The sequence below is a fragment of the Mesocricetus auratus genome, unplaced genomic scaffold (assembly GCF_017639785.1).
Source record: "Mesocricetus auratus isolate SY011 unplaced genomic scaffold, BCM_Maur_2.0 Super-Scaffold_100019, whole genome shotgun sequence".
In the NCBI taxonomy this organism is placed as follows: domain Eukaryota; kingdom Metazoa; phylum Chordata; class Mammalia; order Rodentia; family Cricetidae; genus Mesocricetus; species Mesocricetus auratus.
This window is the reverse complement of record NW_024429200.1, coordinates 34737174-34752043: the sequence shown is the minus strand read 5'-3', so window position 1 is coordinate 34752043 and position 14870 is coordinate 34737174. Positions and strand designations below refer to the sequence as shown.

Here is a 14870-nt window from a genome sequence, read left to right as displayed (position 1 = left end):
TGGTAGTAGGCAACACTGTTGCCAGCGGGATAGGTGTAAAGGCTTTGAGTGTCTAGTAGTATTTTGTTCAAAGGAAAAGGTAACTTGTAATTTATGAAGGATATGGGAGCTTTCTTTAGTTGTTACCTGTTTGTCTTCAGTTTCCTAGTTTTTGCTTGTTTATTTTGTTTGTGCTTACTTCCCTTTCTGTTGTTCAAAAAAGTCATGCATAGAAATTGGAGCATCTATAGCCAGTAACCAGAAAGATTATACCAAGTATAACAGAATAAGGAAGAAGACAGCCATTCATCTTAGATAATCTGAGTGTTGGAGCCAACTCTTTTGGAATTGCCTTTTAAAAGTTGTATTCCTACTTTGATTTCTCTGAGTACTTAGCAGTCCAAGTTGGTAACTATCAGACTCATGTTAGACAATTGAAAATAGCAAACAGAGATTCCTTTATTTTGTTTTTGATATAGTTGAACAGGGTTTGCATACTGGGTACATAATAAACCCTTTGGTAATTATCTTATTTTATCAACCGAGTATACATTTAGTGATTTGATCTGAAAGCATTTCGTTCCTAAGAAAAGAGAATATGCTTTAGAATATGGAGTTTTAGAGACTGTTGTAAATCATGTTAACTTATTTTTAATTAGATTATAGGAGTACTTATTCCTGTTATTTTTCTTTTGCTATATGTTAAGCAAAGTCATTACCAGCTAGCTTTCACTGGCATATGAAAGAAGTTTGTCCCCTAAGAGATCATTTGCCTCTAAAATATCATGTTTGTAAAGGTTGGTTACTTATCTCTTCAAGTCTCCTTTGCTATAGGATTTTCTAAAATGGGTTCAGCACATTAGACCTGTTGTTTTTCAGTAGATTACCTGAGGATCAAATGTGGGCAGTAGTACCAAGAATGAAAATAACTGCATGTCAAGCATTTCTGGTGAAGAAATGACTATTTTAAGCTATGGGCATGGCGCTTCATTCGCTACACATGGAGTCACTGAGGGTTGATCAAAAAGAATGTTTTTCTTTAGTCTTCTAAAAGGATAGGAATGCCCTATAGGTTTGATATCTTGGATTTGCAACTCACATTTCTTAAAAAAAAAGTTGCTACTAACTCACAAGTTGTTTTTAAATGTATATCTGAAAAGGTAGAAATGCAATAAATTTCAGAATTTTGTTCCCATTTTAAACACACTTTAATTTATAATAGTTTTGATGTGGTACCCTCACAAAAGAAAGCTTGCAGAAGTGCTGTTTTTAGGAAAATAATTTAATTATGTTTCTCTGTAGTCCTTCCTTTACTCATCTTTTGTTATTTGCATGCTTTAATTTAGTTTTTTGGAACTAGAATTAGATTTTAAAAATTGGAAAGAATTAAGAACTATTTATATTTAGACATTGCTTATTAGATCTTTGAAATTAAAAAAAATTGTTTAAGGTGCATTTATAACTGCAAAAATTTGAACTGCATTTGCTCTACAGTTTTCACCACCAAGACAGTGCAGTGCTGTGAATTTTCCCTTCCATTTTGTTTGGGACACTGAAGCAGCAGCGCTTCTGTGTTGACCCATTCTTCCTTCCAGTATGTATTATGGCAGTCCAGACAGATGAATAACTAGATTGAGAAAAAGGTGTGAGCATGAGATTGTAGTCCTGTGGTGAACTGCTCCTGGGCCGTGAAGGGAGCCCTGGCTTGGATCCAGCACCCAAGTGAACAGAAACAGCAACCAGCTCTGAGTTCCAGGAGTCTTACCCTGAATGCCTCAATGCTGGTCCGTTCTGCAGTCTTCCTTTGTTAGACCCCTTAGCCTGACCTAAAGGACTTAGGAACCACATTTATCTTGCTGTTAACTGTTAATAAGGGACTGGAGATTAACTTAAACTTCTGTTTTGGTCTAATCCGCAGTTAATGCAAATATCTCCCCCTTCATCCTTTTGGTTCTGTCTACTTGGCTAAGGTAAAATAAAATGGCTGAAGGATGTAGCGTGACTCTCCCATTTACACAGAGCCAGAGGGATTCCCTAGCCAGCAGCTCTAAAACTAGGTTTGGAACCAGGTTTCTAGATGTGCTAATGCATACATGTTGTAAAGGGAATCCTTTCCAAATCTTTCTCTTAACCCTTAGCTTTTATTTATCTCCGTCAGAAATAAGATTGATAAAATGCCCTAAGAGCGTGTTTCATATTGAAATGATAGCTGAGGAAAGAAAGAGGAAGTCGAAGGAACTGCCAAAACCATGGCCACAGTGTTTAGGGGTTAGATGTCCCTTACCGTCATCAGACAGGCTTCCACCTGCAGAGATGGAAGCGGTGCGGAGACCCACAGCAGACTTCATGCAGAGAGAGTTGAGATTGGCAGCCTCCATCTGGTCCCTCCCCTCAGAGATCAGGAACCCCTTGGAAGAGAGGAGGAAAGAGTCTAGGTGTAGGAGGGGGTGAAGGACACCGGGAGAACATGACGGCTGAATCAGCTAAGCCGGGCTCACGTGGTCTCACAGAGTGAAGCGGCAGGCATGGGGCCTGCGAGGGTCTACACCAGGTCCTCTGCCCATGCTGTGGTTGTGTAGCTTGATGTTCTTGTGGGGCTCCTAACAGCAGGAGCGGCGGTGTCTCTGACCCGTTTGCCTGCTCCTGGGACTCTTTTGCTCCAATTGGGTTGCCTCGTCCAGCCTCAGTGTGAGGGCTTTTGGGTTGTCTTAATGTATTTTGTTTTGTCCTATTTGGCTGTCATCTCTTGGAAGTTTGCCCTTTTCTGAAGGGGACAAGAAGGGGGGTGGGCCGGGGGAAGAGGGGGGGTGGAAGGGTGGGGAAACCGGATGTATTGTATGAGAGAAGAATTTCTTTTTCAGTAATAATAATAAGTCTCACAGGGTAGCGTGGAAAGGATGAGTGGCTCTTTTCCTCTAGCATGCTAACTGTTGATGTGGGCCGTGTCTGGAAGATACAAGGAAGTCTAGAAAAACCAATGTTTACAACACCATGGTGTTTTACTGTTATAGGCAATGATTCGTGTGAATACCTTCTCTCAAGTGGCAGATTTCTTGGAGAAAAAGTTTGGCAGCCTCACAGTTGTATGATGCATAAATACAAAATGAGGTAAAATGTGTTCGTTTTGCTTATTTCCCCTCCTAGCATAAGTCTTGATGTGTAGAGAGAGGCAGGGGTGAAGCAGGTAGAGCACCGTTCTGTGCAGGATGGGCTTGGGGGTGGACTTCCTGACTGCAGGCTGGGTTGGTCTGGCCTGGCCTGGAGCTGATTCCAAGTGCTGTTGCTGCCCCAAAGCTTTAGAGGAAGAGCTTTGGCCAAACAGCCTTATCTCAGGTAAGAGATAATGAAGGCAGAATGTGTAAGAACAGACGTGTTCTGTATCCTGGATCCCTGAGCCCTCAAGCCTGAGTAATGGGATAAAGGCCAGTATAATTAGGGCCCTTCTCTGACGTTAACGCATGGGGTCTTATTTTTGAGTTAGCTGGTAAAAAGGGCATAGGCCAGTAAGTTAAACACACCTGGCCACCTAATTCTAAAGCTGCGTGATTGACTGCCTAACAGTTTGTACTGATTTTCTGTCTTATTTGTGTTTTTTTGTTTTATATTAAGCCATGTTCTTTCAATTTCCTGTATGTTGACTTTATTTATTTTAATGTTTCTTTCTCGATTTCAGTGAAGCAAAGAATTGCCTTGTAGATAAACACATTGCATTTATCGGAGATTCCAGGATCCGTCAATTATTTTATTCTTTTGTAAAAATCATTAACCCCCAGTTTAAAGAAGAAGGAAATAAGGTAACCCTCCCACCCCACCCCGTCTGTCCCTTCCCCCATGCTGGTTCAGACACTAATCAAGAGGGTGTCTAAGGAAGGCCTGTGCTGACTGATGGTGGGAGATGGACCTTTTCGTTTGATTTTGGGAGAAGGGAAGCGAAGCAGGGAACATTTGCTGTGTTGGAGAGCATGGGAAGAGTCATGGCAGCTTAGTGTCTAGACTGTGTCCGCTTACACTTTCCATTCTGAAGAATCAGCTCTTATGGAGAATCTTACCTCAACCCTTGCTAGCTCCCTGACACATTTCTTTTCAGTTTTTGTTCTTGACATAAGTATATTGTAGTCTTTCAGTGTGTGTAATTTCTTTCTTGCTTTCCCCCATTGCTTACCACAGTCCACTATGTTACCATGCGATCCACTTAAGTGTGTTCTTAGTGGCAACATGTAATGGAGTGGCTGTGTGTAATTCCGCCATTTTTTTAAAGTTTTTTAATTTTCTTAATTTTTTTGAAATAAAAAAAGGGCATTTCCACTTTGTTGAGTAAAAAGTCTACGTTTTAAGAAATTGTAGTGTAGAATTTCTGCAATGCAAATGTGGAGTGGTGTTATTTATTGTTCTCTGCTCCACTGTTTTAGTGTATACCGGAGTCAGCAGTGGACGCAGGCATCTTGCCTTCGGCAGCCGTCCTGTCGTTGACATTGAGCTCTGAACAGAGACAGGAGTGTGTAAATCGCTGCCCCTCTGATGAGGGCCTTCTCATTTTCAAAATAGACCTTGCTGTGAGAACTAACTAGGATTAGTAACCCTCCATATGCTAATTAGTTCATTTTGGGGGCGTGACCTAGCTCGTTAAATCTAAATGTATTTGTCTTTCTAGCCTGTCTTCAAGCAGCATGTGATTTCAGGTGGGGCATGGCAGAGGGCAGAACGTGGAGGCTCAGAGCACAGAACTGTAGGAGTAGCTCATGAGTTTACAGTGGAAGTCTGTCTGTCCCATGAGCTTTCCTAGCGGGATGGAGCTGAGAAGTTGGGTGCTTCACAGCTAAGCAGCTGTTCACATAGTGGTGATGGTGGCGGATCCTGTATCGTTAGCAACTGCCCCTCCTAAGGAAGATGGAAAACAGTGGTACTATATGTCGTTTGGTGCTTGTTAACATACAGTTCACTAATATTGATACACAAAAGTTTGATTTCAAAGAGACAGTTTATTAATATTTGTAGGCTTAGAATTCCTTCTGGAAATTAGTGTAGTGACTTTGTCAATTGTTAGTTGAGAAAACTACAGTGACTTAGTCTACAACTTAATGTTACTAATATATATATTTGTTTTAATTCCTAGTGGAATATTTAAGTTTCCAGAATTTTTTTAAGGCTACACACCCATCCTGCAAATTATTAAGCAAGATACATCTTAACTTAAATACATTTTTAAAAGAAATAACAAAAGACTGTGTACCTTAGTTTTAAAGATACAGATAACTAAGAAACAACTCATTCCAACTGCTGATCAAACATTTGCCAGATTTTAAATTTTATAAATTCTTTATTCTCACACACCATGGAGGCAGATATTGCTTATTGTGCTTTTGTTGGTGTTGATAGAATTAAGAGATTTAAATTCTAAACATAGCAGAGAAATAATTAAGCAAAGAACACTCCCACAAGTCTGGTGCCAAGTTTGTATTTTGTACACATATAATACCAATACACAACATATACATAAATATATTGTTTATGTGTATATGTGAAAGTATGTCTGGGGGGTTATTTTTGTTTTTGTTGTTACTTGGGACAGGGTTTCTCTGTGTAATAACCCAGGCTGTCCTGGAACTCGCTGTGTAGACCAGACTGGTCTTGAACTCACAGAAATTTGCCTGCCTACCTCCAAGTGCTGGGATTAAAGATGTGCACCACCACTGCCGAGCTTAAAAACATGTTTTTACAAAGATTGTGCATACATAAAAGATTCACATGTAGAGAAAGTAGAAACCAAGCAAGATGGTAGAACTATTTTAAATAAAATAAATATAATAACCCTAAAATTTAAGCTAAGCATAGGTTGCCAGATTTCTTTTGAAAAGAACAGCTTTTAGGAGCGTGTACCTGAAATAAAGAACAAGAAGGTTTTAGTTACAAGAAGAGTAGTCAGCAAATGCCTGTTGAAGAAAAGTAAGCTATATTTAAACAAGACAAAATAAATATTAGGGCAAGAGCATTATCAACACAGAAAGCTGCTTTCTAATGACAAATGGTTAAATCACTAAGAAGATTTAAAATTGTGATGGTCATTAAGTTAGTCTTAAAATTAAATTTAGCGAAGATTAGTATAACAAGAAGTTGACAAATTATAATGGAAAACTTTTCCATTGCTCTTAGTGAAGGAAGGGCAAACAATGAAACTAGCAAATGTGGCTGACCTGTGGACATTCTTGACTTTGCAGCCTTGTAGCTTAACAATGTAGAGGGTCACGATGGAGAGTCTGTTGGATAAAACTTGGAATGTGTTTGTTTTTTCACTCACATATTACTCCATTAATAAGCATGTCTCAGTTTTGTCAGAAAATTGGTGTTATTCTGTCTCTTTTAGGCAATTTATGTTGGAACTTAACTTGATACAAGTTTTAGAAGTCTACAGTAAATTTCTTAATGGTGAATTGTTAGACACATCTTCATTAACATCAGGAGAAAAATCAATGATGTTCATTATTGCTGCTTCTCTTCAACATTTTATTAGAAGCTCTAGTTGAAAAAAAAAAAAGGTTTGGAGAGAAGGCAAACCAGGAATCCATATGGTACAATTGTCTGCTTGGACAAAGGAAAAGTAGCTGATGATAAGATGGATACATAAACATTATGTTCACAGCTCAAATAAAGGTGTTAAAATTCAGTTACAGTCTACATAGCAATAATATGGAGCTAAAAGTTATACCATATGAACTACCAAAAATAAAAAGGCCAACCAGTAAATGTGGTATGTCTATATGCAAAAGAACTGCACAATACCTTGCAGCTTAAAATGCTATAACTCACCGAGCATCATGGTGCATGCCTTTAATCCCAGCACTTGGGAGTCAGAAGCAGGCAGATCTATGTGAGTTTGAATCCAGCCTGGTCTACAGAGTGAGTTCCAGGACAGCCAAGACAGTTACACAGAGAAACCCTGTCTTAAAAAACAAAAACACAAAAAGTATGAGTCAGTGGTAGATATGTCCTTGGTGAAATGACTGAACATGTAAGGATGTCAGTTATAACCAGATTAACCTATAGGTTCAATATATTCCAGTAAATCCCTAACTGAATTTGTTATGGAATTGCTGGATTGATTTTACATTTCTTTTAAAGGAAGGCCAAACACACCACCAGTAGCTCCAGCAATCTTCAGAATTTGCATCTGCTCTTTAATATGAAGATTTGTCTTAACTGCAGTAATTAAAGATAATACTATAATGGAGTAGAGCTAAACAAAGAAACCAGATGATAGAATAGAGAGCTCTAAAATGACACATGCGCATCAAGAATAGCACATATGCACGCGCATGCGCACACACACACACACAAGCACACATGCACACACATCTGTTACTGAAGAATCCTGGATAAAGGAAGGCCTGTGTAATTAACTTTGCTGAATTACTTGCTAATATGCATGGGAAAACCTGAAATTAGATCCCTGCCTTGTACCATCAAATAAAATAATTTCTGGGTGAATTTAGAATGGTCAACACACTGAAAGTTTTGGAAAAAATATTAAGAGAATATATTTATTGTCTCAATGTTGGAGAAAACTCTATTTATAAAAAAAATGCTCACTGGGGAGATAGCAAGGTGATGAATTTATACGCTAATGTTTCTCCGCTGTCCTCTTCCTATGGCAGCATGAAAACATTCCCTTTCAAGACAAGACTGCATCAGTTAAAGTGGTAAGTTTGCTTTATTAATGAGTCAAATGTTGAAGCTATATTCAAAGGTAAATTCATTTGGAGATCAGCTAACACTGCATATTTTATCTGTAGTAGACAGATTTCAGTGTATTCTTTAGAGTACATGTGGGTAGCAATGTAGTAGAATAAATGTCGATAAATTTTTTTTGCTATTTGATAAATAATTTTAATTCGATTGCAAATTAATACATTGCTTAATAAATAATTTCATTATTTAATAAAATTGAAAATTTTGGTCTCTCAAATTTTTATCCAAGAAACAATTATCTCGTATAGTAATGTGAAGCCAGTGTGAGTTCAGGATTAATATCCCTTAATGAACATATGTAGGGTGGTGGGGAGGAACTGGAAGGCATAAGGGGAGGGGAAGAGTAATCAGGATATGTTATATAAGAAAAAAATACCTTTTCAATAAAGAGGACTACAGGAATCACAGGCCTCTGTGTCTCCCCTACTCTGAAAGTTGAGAGTCCGACCCACCCAGCTTTAGAGAGATGGCCAGAGACCCGACATCTTCATGCATTAATAAAGTTGTAGGAGACAATGTGTACCCAAAATTATTGAACCCACTTTTGGACAATATCTTTTGTCACACTGGCTTTGAAGATAAAGTGTATTTTTCAAAATGTAAGTATCAGGAAATTCTGGAAGCCAGGCTAGTGGCTTGTGGCTGGAATCCCAACCTTCCAGAAGGTGACTTTCAAAGATAGCCTGGGCTGAGAAGCCAGACCATGCCTGTGAAACACTGAAAGCTTGAAAGAAGGCCACACTTTTAGCTCTATTGTGTTTTATTATGAAATTTAATCTTAATAATAAATTAATAATATCACATACTTAAAAAAGAATATATGGACATTTTCTGAATTCCCAATCATGGTGAGAATTAACAGGATTCAGGGGAAAAAATATGTTGTTAGCGTAAAGAGGTTACAGGACATTCTAGAACCACTCACATGGAAAGAGCAGAACAGAGCGGGTATACAGGGGAAGGAACTGAAAGTCGTTTTCCTTCTGGACAAATGGTGCTTACATCAAGGCCTCAAGGATAAGGAGGATGAGCTAAGCCCGGGGGAAAGAACAGTGTGTGCGAAACCACCAGACACAGAGCACACAGGCGCCTTGCAGGGGTGAAGCAACCATGCCTGGAGAGCAAGGGTGAGCAGAACAGAAGGAAAGGCAGAGGGGCAGGTAGAGGCCAGTCTCTGTCTTCTCAGCAAGTTCAAGGGACCCCACGTTTCATTCTGAGGACAGCTATGGGGTTTGAGTAAGGATTTTTCTGCTCAGACGTGGGGAGTGGAGGAGATGAGGAGATACAAGAACTATCATGAGATTCTTGGCCAAATTGAAATGACAAATGAAGATTTCTTAGATAACCCGGTATTTTACTTTTAAGCACTCTGTAGGAGAATGTTAGTACTATTTTGAATGATGGAAATAAAAGTTTGTTTTATTTTATTTTGTTTTTTACTTTTTCTTTATTTCTAACATTTCTCCCAGGATTTTCTTTGGCATCCAGAAGTTAATGGTTCTATGAAACAGTGTATCAAGGTGTGGACTGAGGTCTGTATCTGAAAACAGGCTTTTGTGTGTAACCAAGCTTAACAAACCAAGGAGAAGCCATTGTTTTTCCTAAGCTGTGTGGATTGATCTTGTACTTGGCGGAAATGAGTAAATATTATTAAATATCCCTGCCCCATCATCACCAGGTAGATAATACTTAGACTCTTCTTGTATAAGATCCTCTGTTGCTGCTGTCACTTAGGTAATTCAAACTCAGGGGGTGACACACGTAAGAAAGAAGGTTCAAGAACATGGGACCAGAGGCTGGACATGTATTAGGCCCTGAGTTCAGTTTGTATGTGAGTGTGTATGTGTGTATGGGGTGACATTATTTGAGATTGAAACTGATTGATTTGGTACAAGGCTGAGCTATATAGTGAGCCCCCCATCTTGAAGATAAATACATGTAAACAATCTTACAGCATAACACATATTCTCTTGATACTTTTATGGATTTTTATTCATAACCAGGTACTAAAGAGGAATTTCTAGGTTTTACTTTTATAGACTTTCTTTCCTTGTATAATTGTTTTTTTGACCTAATCGATAGGACTAGTATGCTATAGGATATAATCTGAAGCGTTAAATTGGAACAGCAAGTATGTTGTTGATTTCACAGAATCCCTAGGCCCTTGTAAGTCTACCTTACAGTCTCTACAGTAATTTCCACAAAGCTTTACATCAATCAGGCTTTGGATGAATTTCTTTTCTCAGAGGCATTTATATTTGGCATGAATAGACCAATGTTCAGCATTGCTGACCTGGTTTTTCATAATAACATTTTTGTACCAGTTTATCCCCCTCGTGTTTATAATAAATGCTTAAAACTAACCCACATCATGGAGCACATAAGCATTTTTAGGGTTATGTGAGAACCTAGCCACCATTTATAATTCATTTGTTTGAGATATGTGTTCAAGTGGATGAACCACAGCCAAGAACAGTTATAGGTACTTGTATTAGTCCAGGGGACCAACCGGTTCAGGGGCCAGCAGTAGTTTTAGTGTGTCTTGATCTCAGTACATAGTACTTCTTTATTGTGTTTGGTTTTAGTTGTTTTCCTTTGGGGAGATAAATAATACCTAGAGTGAGTAGATACTAGAAGAATGATAGTCTAAACTACATTAACTTTATTTACCTAGCCTTTAGAAACAAACTACTTCTAAATACTTTGGAGTGGATTTCCTAAAAGTAAGCACATTGGATTGAATGTATTCCGTATTTTGAGGGTAGTAGACATCTCCTGAAACTGGTAAATAGAAGAATGTTGAGGTGTAGTAGAGGAAGAATAGGAAAGTGGGATAAACTGAAGAAACTCGCTGTTTAAATTGGATTTCTTAGGTGAGTGAAAAACCAAGCTGAAGCTACTTGGGTAAATTTTGGAAGTTTTGGTGTGGATTACGGTGTCACTAGAAGGTATTTGCATAGAAGAAATTGAATAAGTAGAGAGCTTAAAGATTAGATAGGAAAGTTTGTGGGGAATTGAATTATCTAAAGTGGAAGAAAAGCAAGAGAGAAGGGGCTAGACTGTCGCCCTGTAAGCGGAAGGAGTCTTCAAAGATGGATAGGCTGTGGTGTGACTTTAACTAGACAAGATGGATGAAGCTGTGGCCTCAGCAATTCAGAATTTGTTAGTGGGCACTAAACCAGGTGAAATGGATGGAGAATGTCCAAACTGAAAACCTGAGGTTTAAACAAGAGGAAGACAAACTGGCGTGCAGAAGAAATAAAATGCTTCCAAGTGAGCGTTTGCTTTTAAGTAGAGGAGGTTGGGAGAAGTGAGGCGGGCCGGAAGAATGGTTTTGGAGAATAAAGATGACTTGACGCTCTTAGGTTGAAGGAAGAAAGGTGAAGCAGGGCAGGAATGATATGAGCTTTGAAGGAGATGACTCAGAGCCGCAGAAGAGAGAAGTGAAGTCAATCTAGAAGAATATGGGGCTAGGACTGAGAGATAGGAGTCCATGTCTTGACTCGCTCCTTAGCGAAAGATAGGCTAGGCGAATACGGAGGCAGAGCTGGAGGCATGGAAGTGAGGGGCAGCGTGCACACGCTGCTGTCTCGGTTCTCCTTTTGGAATGAAGTCGGAGGACCAAACTATGCTGAGGAAGGCAAGGGGGTGTGCTGAAGGAATGCCGACGGGATCGCTGCTCTGAAGAATGAGAAAGGGAGCTACCTAGAGATGAGGAAGAAGAAAAGAATTGCTTTAAGAAGTATGGTGCTGTAAAATGAAGTGTGTTAGATATGGGCATGGCTATCTGAAGGGAAATGGACTGCTCTCAACTTGTTAACTTTATGATGAGAAATAGCGATTGTCAATTAGGTACTACATGAGGGTTCTGTTAATGCAGTGTTTATTTTCATTTCTTCTCACATTATTATAATGTCAGATCAGGATGGTAGAAGATATATGGAACTCAAAACTTAGGAGAATGGCACCTTGACTGTTCCTGCCAGACTGAGAAATATTCTAGTATTTTTTTTCAAACGGATTCTTACTGAACAAGTTGAAATTCATCCCTGCCTACCATACAAGAATATATTTAAAAATGAAACATTTTAAGAGAAGACACTAAAAACTCAGTACTATGTAAATGTTACAAATTCAGTTGTACTAATAATATGACTTAACTATGTTACAAATAGTGTACCTTGCAGCTAGTGAATGTTTCTAGCTTTTTCCACATGTGGTCTTTAATAATTATCAGTATATTTTCTTAAATACATGTTAGATTTAGCCTTCCCAACAGATTGCATTTGCTGAGGGCATTGACCCTGTATTTTGTTTAACTCATACTATATACCCTGTAGGCTTCTATGAATACCTCCTAATTGACTGACACAATGCACTAGAGGTTTACTCTAAGTAATTTACTCAGAATTCAGAATAATAGTAGGTCATGTTCAATGTCAATAGTGTGTGTGTGTGTGTGTGTGTGTGTAAGAACACTGTAAAGAATTAATTGCATAAGCATCATTCCATGCAGTGTAGCCATGTAAGCTTTTAGCAGTTAGATATCTGTCATATAGTGAAAATCATCCAGTAAGGGATTCTGTAAACTTTAAGTGCATTTAAAGGGATAAGAATGTATAAGGAAGAACATAACCGGTATTGCTTGTGTTCAGCCCATGGCCTGGACGTAGCGTGGCTATAAAGCTTTTCTTCCTGTAGGATTCAGGTGCGAAGCCCCATGTGATTGTAGCAGGCGCAGCCACAGTAAGTTCTTGTCTGCATTCTAGCAAGTCATCTTTGTTTCACCCTTATGGACATGCGAAGAAAAAGCTAATTCATATTAAATAGAATTCTTGATTGTATTTATATTTTAATTTCCATTTCGATTATAATTAACCAGACTGATAAATTTTAATAAAAAGGTCTGAATGAACTGAGTAAATTTAATGTTAAATCTCAGTATTATTTTATAGCTAGAATTATATTGAGTGTTATACATTCAAAGTCTATTATATAGTGGCTTTTCATAATTGTGAGCATGGATTTCATTAAATAATTTGACTGAATTTATTCCGGTGTTAACTAAAATGAGAATTGTGTTTAAAATCACCTTGTCGCAATAGGTACATTATATACTCTGAGCTAAGTGCTGAATTAATGCTTAACTTTCACTGCTTCTTAGTGGTCCATCAAGATTCACAATGGTAGCGATGAGGCGCTGTCTCAATATAAAATGAACATCACCTCCATAGCACCGCTCTTAGAAAAATTGGCAAAGACTAGTGATGTTTATTGGGTCCTACAAGGTAAGGAATGAATAATGAAAAAAATGTCATTTTTTATATATGTCTTCTGATATAGGTTTTATTATATCCTGTTTCAAGAGACAAAATTACTACTTTATGAGAATAAATTTTGAAATAATGTTTGCAAGATTAGAATAAATTAGAGGAGTTTGCTTTCTCTTTTAAATTCAAGGAATAAACTAATAAATACAGAAAACAAAATAATTTTAAAAATACCCTCCAAGCAATTGAGTGGCTGCAAAAATGCAGTGAGGAGATTAACCCTGAAGGCAAATGAGGCTTACCTCCAACTGTTTTACTCTTTGCAGAGTATATTTACTGCTCAGGAAACGCAGAGAAAATATTAACCACTCTTTGTATAATACTGTAATCATTAGAAGTAAGTATGCTTGGAAACCACGTACTATGTTGAAATTGACACCATCTACTTTATACTGGGTATGAAAGTCACATTAAGTCAGCTCATTTCAGGAATTTATTGAAGGTCCATTATTTAATGTTCCACACAATATGAAATGCCTTGGATATTTTAGCAACTCAATATGTTTGTCAAAAACTCTTATGATTGTTTCCAAGTTGGAAGGAATAAGAAAGGGTGGAGTCTGTTGCATCATTTCTCTTTGACCCACAGACTCATGATCAGCATTTCTCTTAGGAAAGTGAGAAAGAATTAACATGTAATGGTTGATGAAAATGGACAGACCTGGGTCCTGAGTATTACTTCCAGATTGTCTGAACAGACTTCCCAGAATTGCATTGGTTTTTGCTCCTTATTAGACATTCTTGCATTGTCCAGTTGTAATTCCTTATAATCTGCATCAAGAATTTTAAGCTCCTAGGGCATGCTGAGACATGAAAATGTTTCCCCTCAACAGTGTACGTGGAAAAATGATAAAAGTTCTTTAAATTGAGCTAGATATTGGCTCAGAAGTTGAATGTAAGATAGGAAATCACTGCCAAGTTCAGGCAGCTTTATATAGAGTGATTTACTAAGTACCTGGTACCACCTGGAGTTTAAGAACACACTATGAAATGTGGATTAACTGACATGTGTGGTCATGCTTTCTCCATTAATAAGCTTTGAAATGTGTTGTTTTGAATGTATTCCCAATGTGCAGACCCAGTTTATGAAGATCTCTTGAGTGAAAATAGGAAAATGATCACTAATGAGAAGATAGATGCCTACAACGAGGCTGCAGTCAGCATTCTGAACAGCAGCACCAGAAACTCCAAGTCCAATGTCAAGTTGTTCAGTGTTTCCAAACTAATTGCTCAAGAAACCATCATGGAGTCTTTGGATGGCTTACACCTTCCCGAATCAAGCAGAGAAACCGTAAGAGTGCTTAGATGTCAGTAGGAGGAGACTGAATTCAATTGTTAGCAGCCGTGAGTCACAGAACAGGATTGCAGTCCTAATTACTTGTTCTTTCTAAATGTACATGTAGAAATAATTTTGATTTCTGTCACCTAAATGAAGCTAGAATGAGTAAGAAGTTTCTTGTACTTCAAAACTTTCGAGAAGCAGCAGCTGTGGGAGGGAAAATGAAACTTCACCTAAAGTGCCAGTCACAGCTAAGAACCCCTAAGTTCTTAGCACAGCTAAAAGATCGCTTTATGTTCTTCCTTCTTTATGCGAGACTCAACTCCAGTGGAGAGCACACATTTCGAGATAAAAAGTCATTTTTGTAACCTTATGGTTCTTCTACTGCATTATTCAAGGCACAGATTAGGTTGACTGATGCAAAAACTATGCTAAGAGAGAAAGAACTTTCCAAGTTCATACCTTACACACTAGAACAAAATATTTTATGGGGATTTTTAAAAAAAGATGTCTTTAATTGAAATAGAATTACATCAGTT

General features: G+C 38.1%; 1 protein-coding gene across 2 annotated transcripts in view; it reads left to right on the top strand.

The window, feature by feature from the left end:
* Casd1 (CAS1 domain containing 1) overlaps nt 1–14870 on the top strand; it is a 42357-nt gene that overhangs the window by 4081 nt on the left and 23406 nt on the right. Inside the window, exons 2-8 of one of the 2 annotated variants that reach the window (XM_040728529.1) lie at nt 2991–3087; nt 3653–3773; nt 7629–7673; nt 9192–9254; nt 12424–12468; nt 12887–13010; nt 14129–14343. In XM_040728529.1, coding sequence (XP_040584463.1) covers nt 2991–3087; nt 3653–3773; nt 7629–7673; nt 9192–9254; nt 12424–12468; nt 12887–13010; nt 14129–14343 — 710 coding nt within the window. The remainder of the gene's footprint in view (nt 1–2990; nt 3088–3652; nt 3774–7628; nt 7674–9191; nt 9255–12423; nt 12469–12886; nt 13011–14128; nt 14344–14870) is intronic. The other variant, XM_040728530.1, reaches the window with a different exon arrangement.